The sequence below is a fragment of the Dryobates pubescens genome, chromosome 8, assembly GCF_014839835.1.
Source record: "Dryobates pubescens isolate bDryPub1 chromosome 8, bDryPub1.pri, whole genome shotgun sequence".
NCBI lineage: Eukaryota > Metazoa > Chordata > Aves > Piciformes > Picidae > Dryobates > Dryobates pubescens.
This window is the reverse complement of record NC_071619.1, coordinates 15520404-15543573: the sequence shown is the minus strand read 5'-3', so window position 1 is coordinate 15543573 and position 23170 is coordinate 15520404. Positions and strand designations below refer to the sequence as shown.

At 36.9% G+C, this 23170-nt stretch overlaps 1 protein-coding gene across 3 annotated transcripts in view; it reads left to right on the top strand.

Annotated features, from left to right (window-relative positions):
- Positions 1–22304, top strand: part of HECTD2 (HECT domain E3 ubiquitin protein ligase 2) — a 37028-nt gene extending 14724 nt beyond the window's left edge. The window contains exons 5-21 of one of the 3 annotated variants that reach the window (XM_054163325.1): positions 399–488; positions 1016–1080; positions 2171–2216; positions 3329–3438; positions 4716–4864; positions 6347–6470; positions 8422–8518; positions 9433–9540; positions 11204–11336; positions 14748–14836; positions 15962–16120; positions 16579–16653; positions 17634–17721; positions 17941–18047; positions 19172–19287; positions 20082–20225; positions 21765–22304. In XM_054163325.1, coding sequence (XP_054019300.1) covers positions 399–488; positions 1016–1080; positions 2171–2216; positions 3329–3438; positions 4716–4864; positions 6347–6470; positions 8422–8518; positions 9433–9540; positions 11204–11336; positions 14748–14836; positions 15962–16120; positions 16579–16653; positions 17634–17721; positions 17941–18047; positions 19172–19287; positions 20082–20225; positions 21765–21885 — 1821 coding nt within the window. In that variant the 3' untranslated portion in view covers positions 21886–22304. Of the gene's footprint in view, positions 1–398; positions 489–1015; positions 1081–2170; positions 2217–3328; positions 3439–4715; positions 4865–6346; positions 6471–8421; positions 8519–9432; positions 9541–11203; positions 11337–14747; positions 14837–15961; positions 16121–16578; positions 16654–17633; positions 17722–17940; positions 18048–19171; positions 19288–20081; positions 20226–21764 lie in introns of those variants that run through there. The other 2 variants (XM_054163327.1, XM_054163328.1) reach the window with 2 other exon arrangements.
- The last annotated feature ends 866 nt before the right edge of the window (positions 22305–23170 follow it).

Here is a 23170-nt window from a genome sequence, read left to right as displayed (position 1 = left end):
AAGCCTGGTTCCATCTTCCTGATGCCTGTTCTTCACATATTTGTAAACATTAATGAGGTAGTCCCTCAGGTCTCCTCCAAGCTAAAGAGCGCCAGTTCCCTCAACCTTTCCTCATAAGGAAGTTGTTCCACTCCCTTAATCATCTTTGTGGCTCTGTGCTGGAATCTTTCAAGCAGTTCCTTGTCCTTCTTAAACTGAAGGGCTCAGAACTGGACACAGTATTCCAGATGTGGCCCCACCAGGGCAGAGCAGAGGGGGAGGACTTACCTTCTGATGATGGAAAGAAAGTTACATCTCTGTGTGTTCTTTTTAAACTTGCTGTCAAACTTTTATTTTTCAAAGATAGCTAAAATATTTGAGACATTTCAAAAACGCTTCATGTATTATCTAACTTACAGAAAGACACCAGTTCTCCCTTTAATACCATTGAGGACTCTGGAATCAATGCAAAATTTGTGAATGTTGTCTATGATGCCTTATTAAATACTGTAAGTAGAAGAAAAGAATTGCTGTTTTAAAACATCATAACAGTTATTACAAGAAAGAAATATGCTAAGAAGCAATTAGACTTAAAATGGTCCCATGGGAATTGCCATAGAATCATGAAAACTGCTCTAGTAAAAGAGGAAGAATTTTTTCCTATTAATAATGCACAGGTTGCAAGATATGACATGACAGTGATGGGACAATGCATGGTGGAAATAAGGAAAATGTGAGGATGAAGGTAGCAAAAAAAGTCATTACTGTGCATAGTAAACAAAGGTCAAGAACAGTTTAGAAATTATATTTGGAGTTTTTTAATTATTTGAAGTTTTGAAAGCCCCCAGTGTCAAAGCTCCTGGTTTCACTTAATGGTCTGAGAGGAAAGAGTCTTAGGAGCTCAGCATCAGAAGACAAAAGATTTCTTAGTTGGCTTGAATACCACGCAAAATAAACTCGCTTGTTCATACAGTGCAATGTATAGAATATGTGTAATTACATCAGATATGATTTTTTCCTCTTCATTTTTCCATAGCCTCAAGATGTTCAGAAGTCAGTCCTAAAAGGAATAATTAATGGTTTGCTACAAGAATGGAAGGGGTAATTATAACAAATGTTTGCATTAGTCCTGTACCAGCATTTACAGCTGAGATATGTTTGTTCTTTATTGTTTTAGTCAAAGTAAGAAAATATTCTGATGGTACTTATATGACTCGTCAGAACTTGTCTCTGTTTGGCAAGCAAATCTGCTGAAGTCAATCTTTAATGCTGTTAGCTGATACTGAACCTCTAAGGAGGCAGAGGCAAACCGAGCCATACATTCCCCCACAAGAATCTCAGCCAGTGCAATCTTTTGAGCATCTCACCTGCAAGATGTATTAAGAAATTTCTGTGGAGTGAAAGATATTCTCCCCACCCACCCCCCAACAGCAACTAGGATGTTTTAACCTCGATCCAAAGTTTACTTCACAGTACTGTTCATGTGTGGCAACAGCATGAAAAAGGCAGTGCAGGATGCAGAAAAGGATAGCCCAAAGGCAGGAGGATTGGAGAGAAAATTTTTGCAAGAAGTAACAGAAGTAAGAATGTGTGCTTTGATTCACAAAAAGATACAGCCAGAGACAGCACCTTGTTGTGACTCACTGTGACCCAGCCCTTGGCTATTTCTGTCTCCACCTTGTACTACCTTTTCTGTGGTGTTGCTGCATGTGTATTTGCAGGAATGTAAAGCCCTTGAAGTAAAATAAATTAAAAACAAGAAAAAGGGGGGGATGGGGGGGCTGGCGGGGAAGCGGGGCAAGAAAAACAGAGGCAGTAATGGTAGATGTGTATGGAAAATTTTGGCAGGAAATATCAAATATGGGGCAAATAAACTCTTCCATGGTGTCACTTAGGATAGACAATGCATGGACCTCTCTGGAACACCTCTTACCTTCAACTCTGACTCCTCTTTTTGCTGTCTTGTCTTATGCCACAAAGAGAGATGCTAAAATAACCTCCCACCTTCAGAGAGTAGCCAGAACCGTAAAGTGCCCTTTTCAGTATCTGAGAGCAACAAAAATCCTTAAATGTGGTATTTTGCATGTATTGGCAAAGCCAATTCAAATTCTAGGGTGCATGATTTCATGACTCTCAATGTGTATATATGATATATACATGTGGCGCTGCTTATTCTTTCATCCATCCGTAGGCCGCGAACAAAAGATGATCTTAGAGCATACTGTATACTTTTACAGGTAAGAAAAATAGAGTCTTTCTATTTAAGTATATGTCCATTTAACTTATAATCTATAAACCAGTATACTATGCAAAACAAGATACTTTGTATAGCTGAGATACTTCACCTTTCCTGTCATAAGAATGCTTTATAACATAGAAGTGTAGGGTGTGCATGATGGGAATGGGAGCTTGATGAAAGATAGTTGATGGAGAAAGGTTGCATAGATTAAAATGATGCACTAATAGATGTGTAATTATTTCCTATTGCTATGTGGGTTGAAAGAACAAATGTATTAGCAGGTTATTTGTTCTTATTTCTTCCTTATTCCCAGATTTGCTGTACTGGTATGCTGTAACTGATCATTCCAGAAAGTTTCAGTATATACACTCTTTGATATTGCTGTAACTTCCAGTGCTGTGTTTTGTCCATCAGACCCTCTTACCCTCTGACTGGCTACATTGTTTGATTTCTGTCTGACTTATCTATTACCTTTGCTACTATACTTAATTTGCCTTTGTAGCAAATTTCCCCTTTAAATTTTACCATTGTAATTTGCACCTCTTTACACAAGGAGAGGTTTCTTCTGGGTTTTGAGAAGATCAGATGGTAGTTTAATTTTTTTTTGAGACCATGGTTTTCATCTATGGAGTAGTATAATAGCTGTGAATTATAAGAAAGATACACTACTGAAAAGTGGGGATGTGTGAACTCATAAGTAAGAGGGGAAATAAGTTTGGATTGATGTGAGGGAAGACAGGAGCTGTGAGAATCTCTGTTACCATGATGGAAAGCACATCACTCAGAGGAGTGTCATTTATGTGCTACAGAGTAAATAGTGATCCAGAAAAATATTTTAAGCACTGCCTTTATTTCCTGTGGGACTTCTTGTGAAACAAACATACAAAAAAAAATCATACTTTTGCCACATAGAATTTATGTATTTTTTTTATTTGACTAGAAGTTTAAAGTATTTTTTCCCCCATAGTTTAATAGTTACAGCAATTTTGTAAATTCCTTTCCTGCATTAATTGTATTGGCAGCAACAAACATAAGAAAAAAAAAAATCCTAATGACGTTTTTCCCTTGATACAGTTTGTTAACCTAACACATTTTTTTAATCTTTTTCAGAATCCTCAATTTAGTAACACTTCTACTTATGTCATCTATGCTCACTTGCTAAGACAGATAGCAGCCTTAACAGAAGCTGACCATCATTTCCTAGTGCACTGGTCTAAAAAGTAAAACAACATAAAAAAATAAAATTAAAAATTCCATTTTTAGGATTGCAGTTGTTACTGTCTTTCCATTGATGTTGCCTGTTTTATCAATTACATGAAAGTTGATTTAATTGACTGAAGAGATTGTTTTTATTGTCTTCAAAGTACATCTGGACATAGTCCACTATGCGATACTGATTTATAGATGCAAACTGTATATAATGTATAAAATTTAATATCTTCATGCCAAAAGCCTCCTTTGCAAAGTAACTTATGTACATAAAGTTTTTAGATACATGTTCAAGTGGTGTTATTCATACAAACATCTCTTTGATCTTTGTTTAAATAAAGGTTTTATCTTGCATAGTTTGCAAAAAGATACTGCAACTTTACTGTATTGTATCGAAACCCGAAATGAATTTGAGTCCCTGCTTCATAGTGTAATAGAGGTGGTGAGAGAATGTAGCTTGGCCATTAGATCTTTAATTAATTGAAATAACTCCAAGAGCATATCATTAGTAAAATCATATGGGAATAACTACCCAAAGAGCGGGCTTTTAAGTTGGTATGCAAGTTGCCTTCTATACAATGAATGTGCAAAAGTTTCACTCTGGAGTCAAAAAACCAGTTTGAATGGCCATATTCACAATTCAGTCATCTCCTAGGGAATCTGTTAATAAAGGATTCTCTTCTCTGCAAGGATGTAAATTATATTTCCTTCCCACCACCCCATAATGTCTATTTTGCCTAAAACTGTTGTAATATTTAATCTGAATTGGTTTTTTATAACCATCTTGGTTAAGGATGCAATAGGCATCCTCATGTTTTTACTCTCAAAATAGATGAGAAATCTAAACCATCAAAACAGGAGAGCTCTTCTTTAGAAACTGATGCATTAGTATTATCTACACATGTATGTGTGTTGTGATATTATGTGCACTTGTCACAAATGTATGAAGTACTTTCTGCTCTTAATTCAATAGGACCAAGTAACTCAAAATAAAAATCTCAGATTTTCTCGGTATTCAGATTGTGAAATGAAATAGATAAATATTTTTGGGTTTATTTTTTGTTTACTGGAAGTCAAGAACAAGGAATGATTCTGTATTGCTTTTTTTTTTTTTTTTTACTTTGTAGAGAATTGGGGTTTTCTTCTAAAGCATGCTTCTTCATTTTGATTTTATGTGTAGAACAAAAGCTTCTTGTTTGTTTGGTTTTTTTTATAACACTGATGTGATAATATAAACTCTCATGTAGACAGTGGTCGCATGAGAGTAACTGCAGCATGTTTCTTTTAGGATTACACAAAGGAGGTTCAAGCAGCTGGTGGACAGGTTACTGCAATTTATTTCTTTGCGTCTGTTTCCTGCAAAACCTGAAGAGTTTCCACCTATGGTGAAATGTACCTGGTGGATTCCATCAGCAACCAAAGTCCTGTCTTTATTTAGTAGGTATTTTCTTGAGCTGTGTATGCATGCAAGTGCGTGTGTGTACACATACAGGGTGGAGATAGCTTATACCTCTCCTTCCCTGGGGGAGACTGGCAGTGATGGAGGCACAGTATGAACCTACAATGAAATGCCAAAAAGTAGTAATCAAAAAACCCCATCTTCTATTAGCAAATTTTCATCCTTGCTTTCCAGTGGAGAATAATTGCTACAAATCATTTTCCTGTAACAACAACTGAAGGTCATTCAAACAAAAATCCCCAGATGCTAAAGGTTTCCCTTAGATTTATAGCAAACTGTTCTAAATGTGTAATTACCAGAATTATTCTGTGACTGGCTTAACCCCAGGCAAGTATTTAGCATCTAAGAAAAGTTAGGCAACACGTGTGCCTCTTTAGTCCAAAACTACAACTCAAAAAAAGTCCCTGTCTAGTTCAACAAAGAGTACAACCAATCTGACCACTGTAAATGCAATCCTTTTCTTCCACTCATCCCAGTAGTTTAGTGATTAGAGCATTTACTATGGAAATGGAAGGCATAAAGTCAGTCACTTCTACTTGATGGGTGAAAACCCTTTCTTATTTCTAGGAGAAATTTAAACTACCAAGTGAAAATTAAGATCAGAATGGGGCTATTTTCATTTCACTGTCATCTTAAAAGCATTCTGCAGTGTCCTGCCTGTCCAGAGCAACAGTTTAGACATACAAGCTCAACTGTATCTAAACCCAAGATATGTTGTGTAGTCATCTACGAAAAAGTTGCTAATTCCTTATAGTCTGGGAAAAAGGGCTATTGAATAATAAAAAATTCACTACTTTGACTAATTGGGATTAAGTTATGTTCAAGTACAGAGAAAAACTTATGAGCTGTCTGACGTTATATGAATGTTAGGTACTAAGGTAGACAGCTTAAATGTTAATTGATTTTCTTCATTTGGTCAAGTGTTTTATTTTCGTCCTGGTGAGTCTAGCTCACACAGTGGTTACCTGAGGAAATGGCTATATCTTTGCATACTACATTTTGTACCCCTCCCTTTGCATGTTATACAAATGGGCATCAAACTCAAGCAGATGATTGCTAACTGGAAAGCATGTAGATGTTACATCTGGAGCTATGTTTGAAATTAAATGAAGATGTAGAAGAAATCCATCTATCAAACTGCTTTTCACTGATTCCAACAGAACATAGCATTCTTTTTCCCTGGAACCTTAACTTAGCATGTATTTTTAAGAGGGCTAGAGTCAAGTGGAGGTTCTGTTTTCATAAATGGGCTGAGCTAGGGATTTAATATTTTCTACAACAATTAGTATGATGTCATATGGTATGATGTTATACTTGTAATTCTGTAGCTAAGAGTGAGACAAAGTGAGGAGTAGCTGACTTGGCTTAAAGTCTCTGAGGCCACTGATGGTGAGGATGCCTAGAAAAAGAGGTGTTCCAAATCCAGGCAGGATTTTGAAAGACGTGTGTTTCCTTTGCAGATGCTTCAAATAGTCTGATCAGTCCTCCTATTATTTCATACACGGATTTCTATAATTCTACACTCGATCATATTGATCTTATGGAAGAATATCATAACTGGCAATGTTATGGGAATTCTCACAGGTATGAGGAATAACTGCTGCTTTCCTGTTACATAGTATTCCGAAGCCCTGTATCTAAGCTATGTATGTCTATTTGATATACAGTGTGTATATATGGTATACATACCATTTATGCTTATATATAGACAAATAAAATACTGTATTTCATTGGAAAAGTATAGTATAGTGACTACTTGCTGTACTTGCTGCTGCATGGATGTAAGACTGACTGTAATAAATCTCCTTCTGCATTTGAAAAACAGCAAAAAATGTCAAATACAGATGGCTGATAATAACATGAGTTTATAATTTATTGTTATAGACTTCTAATTGTGTCTTACTGAAAATATGGTTTAACTTCCAATATATTAATAGAAAGTGGTGGTGTGTGCATACTTGCCACTTAATGATGAAAATGTATCTAATTTTCCTGTATACCTGTGGCTCCAGTCATATTTGTGCCAGTGAAATCAATTGTGTTTTTTTTCTGTTACATGAAAATAAACACACAATCTTTACAAACTCAGAGCTTGCCAAGGTATTTCTCTTTTTGTGAGAGGCAGCCAGCAGTGTGACTTAGAAACACCTAGAGAAACAGACATTTAATCTTTCTGCTGAAGTTAAACATTTTCTTACTGTTTTCTTAATAAACACTACTTCTTCTTAATATAAATTTTACATTATATAGCTGATTTTTCAGCATACCAATCTTTACAGCTTTAATTACCAGATCAATGAACATTTCCTTATATTTAAAGATTTTTCAATAATCTCATTAAAGACATCAGCCATCTAATGCAGCTTTTTTGATTGTATTTCATGTGCAATTTTCATTGTCTTTAAGCCATGAAGAGCATAATTTGCTCTACCAAAACAGGTGTTTTGGGCTAGGGCTTCTGTCTGACACCTGATACACTGCTTGAGAAGGAAATAAAACAAAAATAACCAAAATAAAACACAAGAGAAAAAGCAAACACACACAAAATCAAAACACCACCAAAACCCAAATAAACAACAACACAAGCAAACAAAAAAACCTAAATGTATCCACCACAAACAAAACTCAACCAACCATAACAACAAGGAATCGCAATCAAGACTATAGGTATAGTTCTAAGATGGCCGAGCAGGGTCAAGTCCTGGTTTACCTTCCATATGAAATAGTTTTAAATGATTAAATCTTCAAACTAAGTCAGCACTCCCTGATAAAACATTTTTGATTAGCGTTTTCAGGAGAGTAAGGGGAAGTATTTTTCTGTATTTTCCTTTCTTTCCTAAAGACATAAAAATACAGAGCGGGATTCAGGTGTACATGCAATTTGGATTGAAGATGGACACAGAGTCTGAAGCTCTGGGTCTTTCAGTATGAAAGAGCTAAATCAACAACAACAAAAAATTTACCACAATAACAAGCAGCGAAAAAACCTTTCGTCTTGATGACTTCTGAAGTTTTTTTAAACTTACTTTATTGCAGTGGAATGTGGCTATGATCTCATATTGTAGAAGTCCTAAACACTTGTAACCCTGAGTCAAATCTGAAAATCGATCCTGCAGCACATAAGCCAAACTGGGAATATTTCTACTGTATACCTAAGAATCCTGCACTGAAATAGCTGTTTTTTCTTCTATGCCATAGGAAGATGTTGTAGTTTTCTTTAATTCAGTGTAGCAATTAAAAGTCAATAAAGCAGATGCTGACTGGCTTTTATTAGGTCTGTTGATGATAATAAACAAGCTCTATTTTTGTTATTACTAATTTCAATTTCTAGTAGTATTTAGAAGTAACAGTTTGTTCTACTGAATTTAGTGTCTATATATACAGCACACCAGAAAAAAACCCAGCAGCACATTACTGTCAGTGGAGGGAGGGTTGTTACTGAATGATAATGCAAAGATTCAGTCCTGTAATCTTGAGGAGAAAATAATATGCTAGATGGCTAAAAAGGAAATATTTTCTCTTCTCTTGTTGTTAGGTTTTCTTTCTGTCAGTACCCATTTATTATTTCTATAGCGGCAAAAAAAGTTATTATTCAAAGGGACTCGGAACAACAGATGATAAGTTTTGCACGGGTAAGTAATTTACTGACAAATGCTTGTCTCACCCAGTGGTATTTTTTAAAGTTTTGTTAAATTGGTATTGCATACAGGCTTTCATCACAACTTGTAGTATTTCTGCTTACCCTGAAAAAGAACTGGAGCCATTTTATGATTGCTGCAAGTATCTTATGCTAGATTCAGAGTAATCAGGTTTTTTCTTGTTATTCGGGGGGGGGTTAATGTGCTTAGGTTTAGGATACTGATATTTATATCAGTGTTGTCAAGAAAAAATTGTAGGTTGGATTTTTTTGGTGGTGGTGGGTTTTATTTCTTTTTTGAGGGACAAGCATACTGTGCTGGCATGTTAAGTTATTGAGATACTTTAGGAAGTGTAATTCTATGAGAATTTTGGACTGTTTCCTCTTTTATACTGTGAAGATATGTTGCCATGGAATACCACAATGAACTGCATGGTCACTAATAACAGAAGAGGCACTTCTTCTGAGTGGCCTCTTCTGTTTTTGAAAGAGGCATTGTCTGCATCCTACAGTGATTATTTTCTTCGGGTGCTAGACGATATTGGTTTCCTTGGTGCTCAGTGTGACAGCACCACCATTTCTGTCTTGCTGTATGTGTCTTGTGAATACATAAGTAAAGCACAAGCCAGTCTCTAGAATCTTATGGGTTTATTTTTAATTGTTTGGGGAGTTCAGAAGGTGTCTACACAATTGCTGCCACTTTGTTAAACTTCCCTAGAAGTTCAAATATAGTGTAAATGCTATATGCAGTAGAAAAGAAATTGCTCACCATCTCTTAGAAGCAGCTATTGCATTAGGGTAGTGTCTTTAATGCAAGATACTAATGACTTTTTTACATTCAGCAAGTGTGTCACTTTGTCCTTTAAATGAAGATACTGTATGTCTGATGTTTCTTTTTCATTTAAATAGCAAAGCCTTGTGGATAAAGTCTCTCGCAGACAGAAACCTGACATGAATATGTTGTTCCTAAATGTGAAAGTAAGGAGGACACACCTTGTTAGTGACTCACTTGATGAGGTAACAAAAGATGTAATTAAATGGTGTGTTGCTGCAGAATACCTATTGCACTTCAATTTCAGTTTGATAAGTCATATTTAAGTCTTTTTTTTGCACCGATGAGATTTTTTTTGGTATTACACAAAAGAACTGAATTACAGTCAGGACAGTAGAATAGATTGGGTCAGACATTCTGAACTTTATTTTCCATCTCCATACTGCACTCTAGCTAAACTCCTAGCAAACATACATCTTTGCATGCTGCATAGTTTGTAGTTGTGTTTGCAATTTTTGTCTTAAGAATAGTGTGTAATTACCAGGTTATGCAGGACTTGGTTCCATGCTAGGAGCATGAATAGTAAATGACTAATCACCGAGTTCTGTTCTAATTCCTGGAATGTTTTGTTGTTTTTTTTTCTTTCAATAGCAGTATGTTAGGGTTTCTTTTCTTAAGTTCTTACCTTGAATTTAACTAATTTCTCACATTCTTGAATGTATTTTTTTGCTTTTTTAGAAATGCAACAGATGTGTCTATTATAGGCAATTCTTCAGTGTCCACTGAACCCTGCTAATTAAAATAATTTAAGAAATTCAAGTTCCCTGCCCTTTCTTAACACTGAAAGAAGCCTGATGGTCTTGAAAAATAAGTCCAAATGGTGAAAACAAGACCAAACAAATTTGAATTACTCATGTTGGGAAAACACAGGTTTAAGCTTTTGGTTTTTTCCCCACTAGATTAAAGCCTGTCTATTTTGGTCTTTTCCCCTAAGGTGGAAGAAATTTTAGTGATAATACTACTTTCTCTCAGGAACTGTAGGTTCTCTCTTTTACCACACTTGCCCCAAAAGCAACTTCAAGAGTTCTGACAGCCAAAATATTCTCCTGTTGTTTTTTTCTGATGTTTACTTCTGTCCATCTCAGGAATGAGTAAGAATGTATTGTGTTATCCATATTCTCAAAAGTATGGGGAGTGGAAGTTGGGGAAAGATGTCTTCTTTGTATCTCAAGTTTAAAAAAAAATTACAAAGGAAAACAACTTCAGCTGATAAATAGTTTGTGTCAAATAAAAGCCAAGCAGCTGGAATTTACTTGGGCAGGTAACAAAATAGAAATTATTTTAGCACACTGGCTTAACCATTTTCTCTGGAGCTGGCCTGTAATTGATAATTTACAGGAAAAATTCTATAGGGACACAATCAGAATGATCACTGGTAACTGTGAAAGGCTGTAGCCTAATTCTTTGCAGGTCTTTTGCATACCTGGCTGAAACGCTGTCTCAAGACAAAGGAATGAAAAGAGCTTGTTACCCTTGTCTTACAACAGTTTTACAAAACAGCTGATACTTGCTGGCAGGTATCTTATGCTGATCAGAACAGTGTTCAAATACTGACAGTTTTATTTGCCTCTGTATTTCTGAATATCTCCAAAAGGTGTCTAATTGTTTATTTTCAGTCTATTATTTCTTTCTGGCAGAATGTCTTCTGTGTGGGCAAGAAATTGTATAGGTCCAAAATGTACCAGACAGACTCATTGTTTTAATGTAGTTTTGACCTAGTAGGAGGAGACAATGCAAATTACTAGTTTAAACAAAGCAAGAATGGTAGAGGTAGAGAAATGTATTATTTATGTCTAGAGGTAGCAGTATGTTAGATTTCCTTTTTCTTCTCTATCTATTTTGCAATAGCTAGCAAGGAAGAGAGCAGACCTGAAAAAGAAGTTGAAAGTCACATTTGTAGGGGAAGCTGGTCTTGATATGGGTGGCTTGACAAAAGAATGGTTTCTTCTTCTGATTCGACAGATTTTTCACCCAGATTATGGTGAGTCCTCATTAAGTACAACATGAAAATCTGTTCATTTTAAATCATGAAAATGGTGATGATAAGAATTCTACAGTAATACAGTGTTAGGCAGACCAGATACTAATTGATGTAAAAACAAAAGCAGACAAGTCAGAATTGTATATAGGTGAGAAGTTTTGATGGAAGAGTAGGACAGCTTTGAAGATCTTAGCTTTTGGACAAGGAGTTTCAAGCATTTGCTGAAAAACTAAGATTTTACTTAAGTGGTATGGCAAAATTAGACAGTGAAAAAATATCTGATCAATGGCAAGGTTTAGAATTGAAGTCAGGATTCAGCTTTTTAAGATGTTAGTCATGCTAAACCTTCTTTCAGAAACCTCTCCTCATAGGAGCACCAGCACCTCCCCTATGAAGACAGGCTGAGAGAGTTGGGTTGTTCAGTTTGGAGAAGACTCTGAGACCTTACTGTGGCCTTCCAGTGTCTGAAGGGGGCCTACAAGAAAGCTGGTGAAGGACCTGACAGTTCTGTGATTCTGTGAAACTGGAGGCTCAATGTTTATGGTTTGTTAGTATCCCTGTGTTACTGAGTATATCGAATATGAAGAAAGGGGATTCAAGACTTTGATATATCAGTGCTGTAACTGGTTTCATCTCTGCTGTGCTGGGTTACACCCATCCTGTGGGTGTGCAAGAGCCCTGCTTCCCCAGGGGACAAAAGAAACTGGATCCAGGCGAGCAGAGAGGGACTTGGTTTCCCCCTCACAGGAGGAGGGGTCCTCTGGGCCAGCTGTGGTCTATTCCACTCCTCCTTCCTGTCCAGCACGCCTATGAAAAGGAAGACACTATGGCCATTTGCTCTCTTTGCTTCTGCCTCTCCTGTTTGAGAGGACCAACAGCTGCAGCTAGCCTCCTGATTCTTCCACATGGTCAGGCCTGGTCTTTTCCTACTGCATCCACATTTCTCTAAAGTACTGAAATCCACATGCATCCAGGCACATACAAGGCCATCCAAGCTTGGTTTTGTATATTTTCCTATTTATCCTTATTCTTCACCCTTGTAAACCCTTCCTGTTACTGCTATATATACATTTTGTTAAAAAAATTACTTCTACTTCCAAATTGACTCCAGATTATCTTTTGGTAAATTTACCTCTGTATCTTTTCCCCTACCCCTTTTTTCCTTTCTCTGCCTTTTCTCTTATCAGGGAAAAGGAGAGGGGGGTTGGGGAGGAATTCTCGGTTTGCTGACATCTGAGCTCTTCAGTTAAGGTTCAAACCACTCCATCTACCCAGAGAGAGGATCTTGACTCACCTCTGGGCAGTTGGAACAAGGCCAACTCTTTTATGGAGCAGGACAAGGATAATTTAAATCTTTTATGAGTAAGATGGAATCAGGCCTTTGAAAGGGTTGTTTCCATTTATCTTCTCAGCTAACTTCATATTGCTAGTTTGGGGTAATTTTCCTGGGGTCTTTTTAAGTAGATACAGTTGCACACTGTTACTGTGCTGAGTTCTGGCAAACTGCCGACTCTGTCCTGCCGTGGATCAATGTTTTCCATTTGCACAAACAGGTGCACTGATAGCATCTGCAAGTTCTAGCACTATTTCTGTGATCAGTATAGGTAGAGGTTCGTACTTACCTGAATCTTTGCCATCATATGTTGTATTTGGAGTGTTTGTGTGCCAAATATTCTCAAACTAGTCTGAGATGGTCTCAGGAGAGAAAAGCCCTTCAGTCAGGTGCAGAGACAGTACAGGCAGGTGTGAGACTGAATGAAATCGGCTGCTTCTGCTGTTAGCGGTACCTGTGAGCTCATAAAGATATTTTAAGGCCCAAGGCGGGGACAAAAAAAGGGAAGTTGTTTTTTTTTTTGTGTTTGATTGTTTGTTGGGGTTTTTTGGTTTTGTTTTTGTGGGGTTTGGGTTTTTTTGTTGTTGTTGCCCTTTTTTTTGTTTTTTTCTAAATAGGAGATAGGAAGGCATGGTTGAGTATTCATAAACAAGCAGTTCAACCTACTTTCTTTCTGTTGCTGTAGATGAATCTGGATGAGGTTTTTTCTGTACTCTCTGGTATTTCTCAAATGAGTCATCTTTCCTCAACTGCACATGGATATGTTACTGATATTATAAAGCGTTAAAGTGTTCCCATGTTCTTCAACATGCAGCTGATAGTCATTGGCAGAATGCAAGAGGCTGTCTCTATCTGTCTGGAAGTGTTATGCCCATTAATTATATGATCCTCTGTTTTTTATAGGAGTCCTTGTGGAGGTGCGGAGTTTTATGTCATAAATATGTTCTTGAATCAGCTGAGATCACTATTTGCCTATAGCCCTTTTTCTACTAAAAAGAGCCTGTGTGGAAAGATAACATTTGGTGGTAGCAACTTTAATAGGAAACAACTTACTCTGGAGAAAGTGTTCCGCACATTTGACAGTTCTGTTAGTAGAAATGTGTTGTCAGCCAAGTTTGGATGATGAGTTTGGAAACATTTGAGAGTAGTTTTTTCGTTTTCCTACCTCTGACATGCTTTCTCATTTTAAAGTGTAAATTTTTACATTGATGTGACTATCAGCTAAGTGTGGGAGGAGTTCAGAAATACTATTTTCCCTTGGAAAGGGACTGTACTCCTCTGTCTTTGTTTAGGTTGCAAATAATGTATATGAGAAGCTTGAAAGGAAAAAACACAGAAGAAAATATTGTTATTACCCTTTCCAGATTAGCTGATCATGCAGATTTAATCTCTGAAATTAAAAAGCTCCCAGACTAACTCAGTTGTCTGCATTCCTATGTGTGTTACAATGCTTTCTTTATCTCTGAGTGGACAGTTAATAAAAGGATTTGAAACTTTTGTTCCAACCACACTGCCATCTTTCAGTATGTAAACCTTCTCTGCTTTCCACACATCTGTTCTGATGCTTCTGGTAAAAGCACTGGCTAAACCTTTTGCGGTGAGCCCTTTTTTGAGCCAAAGTTCAAAAGATAAAGTTAGATTGTTCAGGAGAGTAGGGTGAAAAGCAGAGTTTTACCTATAAATCTTCATAAGAGCTAGATGTCTTTGGGATATTGGTTGAAATTTTTTTATTTTATTTTTTTATTTGAAGGAGTTTTGATTATTATTTTTTTCCACTTAAACATTTTTCTCCAAATTCATCTTCAAACACAGATGTGGTGAGGTACTGCATACAGGATGTCCTTAGAACTGTTCAGCACATGGGTTGAAAGACTATGGGCTTGGGCCTTCCTTGGGTTTGTGCTGACATTGGTGATCCCCACCCAAGCTCTTGCTGTAAGTGGAAAGATGAGAACAAGTGTGGAGATACAGCTGCTCCTAGGAGCACTCTTAAGGGTGTTTATGTGAGAAAGACAGAGGGTTGTACGACTTGCTATTGAAGGTCAGACTTTGTAAAGGCCACTATTCCTCTTCTGCAGGCATGTTCACCTACCACAAGGACTCGCACTGCCACTGGTTCAGCAGCTTTAAGTGCGATAACTATTCCGAATTCCGGTTGGTTGGAGCCGTATCCTTTTGTGTCCGCTAGGCGGCGCTAAGCGAGCCGCGGCTGGGTGCGTTGGTAGGAGCCAGAGGTGAGGCGGTGTGCGTGCAGCTGCTGAGGCAGCCTCAGCCCAGTGTGCTGCAGCTCAAGTCGATTAAGAAGTACGTCGTTCAAGCAAGTGAACTAAAAATAGGAAGAACATGGTGGTGTGTGGGTACATGGTACATTTCACAGTCAGAAAATACTAGAATTGAGATGAAACATGCAACTGTTTTGTTTGTAAATTGCACTTTTTATGTATTAAAACTTTCAGTAGACAGAAACAATCCTGCATGCATTAATATTTCATTTAAGTCTCTGTTTATCAGTGTGGCTTTTTTATTGACTTTTGTTTTAACTGAATGGAAGCCACGTGCTCATTTATGAAGCTCTCAATTGATCAGTCCTAAGATGTGCTTATAACTCCAGTAAGATAAGGTGACAACACCTCCACTTTACTGATTGCAATTAGACCAGGTGCAGGTCTCTTCTAACTGAAATATTCTGTTCCAGTGAGAAGCTGAATCATGAACTCAATTCTTTCAATTTTTGGTATAACTTCAGATTTGTTTCATGAGATAGGTTTAAATGTGCTAGTTGATGAGCTGTGGTGTCACTGCACATTTTGTCATTGTGCTTTTAGATTCATTTAAAAGAAAAATTTATATATTCAGTTGTCTAGACTTTTTTGATTAAAAATATATCTGCAGTTCTCTTTAAAAAAACTTTTTTTAATAACAATTTGGAACAATTTATTCTAGAAATACTTGTACAGAATAGTACAAGCATCTTCAAGTGGACTTCATGATCTCTGAGGTATCTTCCAACCTTGGTGATACTGTGTGTGATCGTATGATGAAGATTCTTAAGAGTCCTGTCAATGTGCCACATTTGGCCATTTTTACTCATTTTTTTACTACTACTTATTTGCCATTTGAAAATGCATCTAAAATTGTCAATCAAGAAACCCCCCAGTAATCATTCCTTCTGTTTGTTTAGCATATATTAGAGTATACTGAGTAAAATCTTAAAAGGTCTTTTCCAAATCACTTAAAATGTTAACTGTCATAAGGATGTATGTGGTTTGCCCTTAACATTTGACATGTACAGCTTATGGGACTTGCTGTGTATAATAGCATCACCTTGGATATTCGTTTCCCACCTTGCTGTTACAAGAAATTATTAAGTCCTCCTATTGTTCCATGTGATCATAACACACTTGTAGGCATCTGTGATGTCACATTAGATGACCTGTTTCAAATTATGCCTGTAAGTATTACATTTTTAAGAGGCCAAGCTACTGATTTAAAGCCTGCTTTATCGTGCTGAAATTGTAAACTATTTAAAACCAGCACTATCTTCAACACACAGATAAAATCTTACTCTGTGGAAAACAGAAATTCTCTGTTTTCCAGCAAACTAGATGTATTTATTTTTTTTTTGTTGATCTACCTGGAGTTAGAATGCTGAAATCTGTTATGAGCATTCAGACTGATTTTCCCCTGGTAAAAAGGAAAAAATAAATAAATAGCAGTTTATACTGAAACCAAAGTAAATAAATATACACAACCATGTGCACCGTGAGTTTAAATTTATGCACATATTTTGAATATACAGCTTTTTTTCCCCAAGTTACTTTCTGTGTGAAGTGATGTTCTGGCACATCTTTGCAAAGTACATCACTTTAGTTTTGTAGATTTACTGAAATGTTTTTACTCATGTTGTAGGAACTGGCCCATGGACTAAGTGAACTTCTGTCGTATGAAGGCAATGTTGAAGAGGATTTTTATTCAACCTTTCAGGTTATTAAATACAAAATTGTAAATGATTGCCAAGCTTCTACAGTAAATTTTACCAATGTTTTTGCAATGGCATGGCCTACTACTGTGCAATTGCTGTTTGTTTGGAATATAAGTGCATGGACATAAGAGGTTGCTTCAAGTCCGGCTAGTCCTGGGGCCTTGACCTAGTTCTGTTATGGGACTTTACACTGTCCCCTTGCAATGTAGGTGGATCTCAATACTGAGTGCTGGGGTTGCATGGTCAGCTGCTGGTGCTTTTCCAGCTCTGACACCATCACTTTCCACTCAGTGACCTGGTTTGTGGAATTGATCTTGCTGCAAAACAATTCCTTTTCTGTCCAACCCAGATGCTAGTCAATGCTTACTCTACTTATATTGTATTATTTTATATGCTTTGTCCAGGAAGCCTCACTTAACAATGAATAGCTTGTTCAAGCTATGATAGTTTTGCCTGACCTGTATGTCTAACTGCTACTTGAAGCCTTTTTCTTTTATTGATTGCTTTAGAACACACATTAGTCAGTAAAATTTTATCTTGGTTTATGGATATGTATTGGACCAGTATTGGCCTTTCTTCTTCCTCAACTTTGAATTCCTTTATTTAGCAGAACATATGAGAATTTTTGTAAAGCAGATACTTTTGTGTTCCTATGTGAGCTACAGTGGAAAAAACCCTTCCTAACCATAATTGATGCTTCTAAATTGTTCTCTTGTATGAAAAACTCTGTGGCTCCAGAGCCTGAGGATCAGTTTCATGTATGCCACTGTGTAAAAAGGTAATTTATCCTACTTTGAGTACTGAATTCTGAGCAGTTTGTTGAAAGCTGTAATATGTAACTTTTTTTATAAGCCACAACCCTCAGAGTTGCAGCACATGCTAAAAAGAGAGGCAGGGGAACTACACAAAATAACCAATTCTGTCATTTGTGAGCATATAAATGTATTTTCCAGTACTGAGCTTGACTCCTCTTTTTCTCCAGGTTTTTCAGGAAGAATTTGGTGTTATAAAATCATACAACTTAAAGCCAAATGGAGATAAAATTCCAGTCACAAATCAGAATAGGAAAGGTAGATTTAATATGTCCTTGTTTTCCTTCTTGTAAGCCTAGGTTTTCTTTAATAAAGTGTGAAAATGAAATTACTGTAGTCCTTTCTGGTATGCCTACCAATTTAATACTCTCTAAAATGAAACGCGTTATGTTTTTCTCGATTCAGTACCATTTGAGAGAGCACAACAAATTACGATTTAAAATTATTATGACATAACAAAATGTTGTTTTCTTTTAGAGTATGTGCAGCTCTACGTGGATTTTCTTCTCAACAAATCAATCTACAAACAATTTGCAGCTTTCTATTACGGATTTCACAGCGTTTGCGCTTCGTATGCGTTACTGGTAAGAATGAAATGAAACATAATTCTTCATTTCTGGTTCAAATGTGTGGCAATGATTTATCTACATTAAACAAGGCAGTTGGTTAATCCAATAAGAGCAGAAGATATTAAGCAGGCAATTCAATGTTCTCTGTAGTGTTGCATTGAAAACAGATAAATAAAACTCCATGACACAGATTTATTAGGATGCTTTCACAGGGAACTCGTGAGCTGTCATGTGAATGATAACAAGGATTCTCCTGTGAGTGACTTCTCTATTACTTTTTGTAGGAGGAACACTCAGTGAGGCTGAGATTAAACATTCTTCTGTATTCATTCCTGTTTGGTTGTTAGAATGCCATTTAATAATTTATCATAGAATCATAGAATTGTTAGGGTTGGAAGGGGCCTCACGGATCATCTAGTTCCAACCCCCCTGCCATGGGCAAGAACACCTCACACTAGATCAGATTGCCCAGAGCCCCATCCAGCCTGGCCTTAAAAAACCTCCAGGGATGGGGCTTCTACAACCTCCATGGGCAACCTGTTCCAATGTCTCACCCCCCTTATGGTAAAGAACTTCTTCCTGACATCCAATCAATTTACATCATTTCCTGTGCAGTAAGAAGATCAAAAAGAGGCAACTACAATTTGCTTCATTTCTGTGAAACTAGCCAAGTATGACACATTTGTAGCAAAGTGAGATGTGACTAACAGCAGGGAAGGTTCTGGAAGGAGAATGAAAGTCCATTAAAAGACCATGACTTACTTTCATGCCATTTAACAGTGTTGCAGTAAACAAGTAAGTTCTGCAGGTGTATATTTATCTTATTATTTACTTTATTGCTGTGTGTATTTGCTTTACACAGCAGTGTACACAATTAAGTCTCAAGTTCTGTGAGGAACTGCTACTCATTAACTTACTTTAGACTTTTCAGTGTAAATAAGATGGAAGTTGTAATGAAACTTAAGATCATGACCCTCCCTCTGAATTCAAACTTCATTTTCTTCCTTCCATCTGTCATCTAATCAGATGACAAGCAAGTCAGTATAACAAGTAGAAAACCAAAAAAGGAGTGGGGACAAAAGAAATATGCTAAAATATTATATCCAGTAATTGAGTGTTTTATCCTTAATTTCTGGCAGCTGCTTCGTCCAGAAGAGGTTGAAATTCTTGTCTGTGGCAGTCCTGAACTGGATATGTCAGCTTTACAGAGAAGTACCCAATATGAGGGCTACCAAAAAAGTGATCTTACTATACGGTAAACTGAATTTTTTTCCCTTCTAAATACCAAGTGTTATAAAACATCATAGAATGGTAGGCTGTCAGGAATAACATCTTCAAGGGTTACCTGAAAACCCTATTTCCAAGTACAACAAAGACGCTATTAAATTATCTACAAGTAGAAAGAGATGGATCCTTAATGGCATCGTGTATTCCTGAAGTCCTTTAAAAAGTGATGGTCACATTGAAATGGAGATAAAGAGCTTCAAGTCCTGCCTAGTGAAATCTGGCTCATAATTAGAATAGAATAAACCAGGTTGGAAGAGACCTTTGAGATCATCGTGTCCAACCCGTCATCCAACTCCATCTAATCAACTAAACCATGGCACCAAGCACCCCATCAAGTCTCCTCCTAAACACCTCCAGCGATGGCTGTGTGGGGGTTTTTGTTGTTTTGTTGGGGTCTGGGGTTTGTTTTTTGTTTTGTGGGGGGTTGTTTGGTTTGGTTTGGTTTGGTTGGTTTTCCCTCTTTCAGTTCTATTTAATGCTAAGGACCTTCATATTAAGGAGTAGAAGGCATTTATATTTTTAGAGAAAAATGGATTCAGGCATCATTTGACAAGGCATCATTCCAAAATTTGTAGTGCTTAGAAATTAGTTTCACCTTGGATATTAGGATACTACTGATGTCCTGCATGTAAAGTTAATTAAATTCCTGGTAAGTGACATTCATCGTGTAGTATTTGTGGTTGTATTACTATCCTCACGTTGTCTTGTCATGTCATTGCACCATTTTTTAATTCATTTTCTTTCCTTCTGCCCTCAATGTAGATATTTTTGGGATGTAGTACTTGGATTTTCTCTTGACCTTCAGAAGAAGCTGCTACATTTTGCTACAGGAAGTGATAGAGTACCTGTGGGAGGAATGGCTGATTTGAATTTCAAGATTTCAAAGAGTGAAACATCTACTAATTGGTAAATAGTTTTCTAGATTTTTAACATTGTCTTGTTACATATTACAAAAGCTCCTGAGAGCTTTCCTTGCTCTTGAGTATCTTTTTAAATAAGACCAAACTAATGTATAAGAAAGAAACTGCATGGACTCCCTTAGTTTATCATCAAAATACTATTATACTTACTGATTGCATTAACTTTGCAGGTGGCCATCTAATATAAAATTCCATCTCCAGACAATGTTTACATTTGAGTCCAAGAATTCTTTATAATGATTCCTGACATGTTTTCAATTCAAATAGATCATTTGCTTCATTGTTCCTAACATGACAGCTGAGCTAATGAAAATGTACTGTGAATCACCATGAATTTTCCTAAATTTGTTGAATCTGTCTCAACTTTTCATATTCCAAAGCACATGACTCCAGTCTGATTAACAGATCTTTGCTTGCTCAGGTTGTGAGGTTGAGCTTGTCGTTCTTCCCCGGTGTAACCAGTTGTAGGACAAGTCTGAATTCTCAGTTCTGTCCCATGTGTTACTTGAGAATATAAAGGCCAAGAAGATCCTGTAGCTTCTTACTGTTTGTGGCTATAAGGCAAGACATTAATGACATCTCATACTGATGGCAGTCAAATGCTTCTGCTACTGAAGAGCAGTTCTCATCAAACTAATCCATTCGAGTAAGAAGCAGAGTTCCAGGGTTTCAGTCAGGCAATCCTAAGAGGTATCTGCAATATATACTCAAACTCATCTCTCAGAAGGAACTTGCAACTGAAAGTGTGGGTTTGGCTAAGACCAAAATTTGTCTTGCCATGGCTTCAGTTAGCTTGCTCAGTGCACTGAGATGTATGTTTGTAAGGATGCATTTTACCAGGCTGAACTTTGAGTTCTGTATCTTCGTAGTAGCCAGTTCATCTAGATGTTTCTATATCTTCTGCAGGACCCACGTTCCTTCTTCATGTTGTGGATTTATATGGTACTCAGAGTTTGTATTTAATAAAACACTTTCTTTGAAGTCCTGTGTACCTGGAGTCTCCAAAACCTGGAAGGAGATGTTTCCAACTTAACAAATTAAGTAGGGAGGGAGTTCCATGCAAACAAATTCACCTGAGGTGCATATGACAGGGGTGTCTTGATTCAGTGGAACTTGGACCAACAGTATTAGGATAAATTTTCCTTTTACAGAGTTTTTGTAATATTTAACTGCAGATATGTAGGCCTAGAAGAGTGGATGGTGAAAAGGATCGAGAACTGCCTAAGCAATAGAGACCAGAGGGTTGTGATCAATGGCGCAGTCTTCAGTTGGAGACCTGTAGCTAGTGGTGTTCCCCAGAGGTCAGTGCTGGGTCCAGTCTTGATCAAACATTTTCATCAAGGACTTAGATAAAGAGATGGGGTGTACCCTGGACGTGTTCCTGTGTGACCTGCCCTTAAATAGCCCTGCTTTGCAAAGGGGTTGGACTCCATCCCTGGAGGTCCCTTCCAGTGCCTAACATTCTATGATTCTATTATAGTATTATTATTAATGTGTTTTATTGCTTATGTTTTTACTTATTTAGGTTACCTGTGGCTCATACCTGCTTCAATCAGCTTTGTCTCCCTCCTTACAAGAGCAAGAAGGAGCTGAAGCAAAAATTGATCATTGGAATTTCAAATGCAGAGGGGTTTGGTCTAGAATAAAATGAGATGCTTCAAAACCAGCATTTTTATGTAGCATTCACTCTTCTAATTGTGCCTTTAAGCTTTTTGTTGTTATATCTCTTGATCATCTGCCAGTCCTACCCAACTTAGCTTTTTTTTTCCAATAGTAAGCATATGTTTTTTCTTGAATGGCAATACATTTCCTGCTCGCTATGTCACACAAAGTTGCTTTCTTCATACAAAAAGCTAGTCTATTTGAAGGAAACCCAACTATGACAATCCCTAAGATGCCATTTCTCTGTTTTTTCTTAATAGCACTTTATCATTAATCACATTTCTTTTGACATCGCAGGTATTCCACTGGGAGATAGTATATGGAATATTTATTTATTAGCTAGTCCCAGTGGCAGAAAGTTTTCAATTAACCTGACTAATAGAAGAAGAAGAGGAAAAAAAAGTTAAACAACCCCCCCACACACACACACAAAGACCCCAAGAAACCAACATCCAGCATGTAGCCATATTTTTTTCACAAAGGTAAATAGAAAATTTTAGTCTTTGTAAAATGTCTGCAGTTTTAGTATTCTGGGTTTCTTTCTCAATGAAACAGGCTGTCTAAGCAGCATGTAAATAACTGCCTGTGAACAAATAGGGTTTTGATAGTGCCATTTATTGCTAGAAAAATTATTTTTTATGAATAAGAGGTTTTAATGTTCTATACGCAGCTTTTACACTTGACAGTGCAAGAGTGTTAAAAGGATCTTTTTGCAGCCTGAGGAGATTCTAGTTTGGGGTACGTGTCTTAAGCAACTGGTGCGTTTATCCTTTGACAGCAAAACAACAAGGTTTACTATAGCATTATAGTAAACAAAACTAGATGGTTAAAATAAATTCCACACATAGTGAAATACTTCAGGAAAAACATTAAATCCCCAATACATGGAAAACTGACGTCGTGTATCGTGCTACCATCTTTTCCTGCAACTTTGTTGAATTTTGTGACAAAATTTGCCACCATTTGTTGAAATTTGTGACAAAAGTGTATAGAACAGCATTTCAGCAGAATGTTGAAGCTTTCATTATCTTGAAGGCCAGCACTTAAAGCCAATGTTTTGTGGGTTTTACTGTACAAACTACGTGAGAAGGATTCCTGGTATGCCTGCTCTGAGTTAGTCAGTTAGGAGCTGGGAAATAAACTGTATCTAAAATGCAGACCTAATTATAAGCCTGGGTTTTATTCATTAGTTGTAAAGAATTTATAAGTATGCAGTAATAGTTGGGTTTTTGTAACAGCTGCTGCGTGTTCTATAGACTTCTTTCAGCT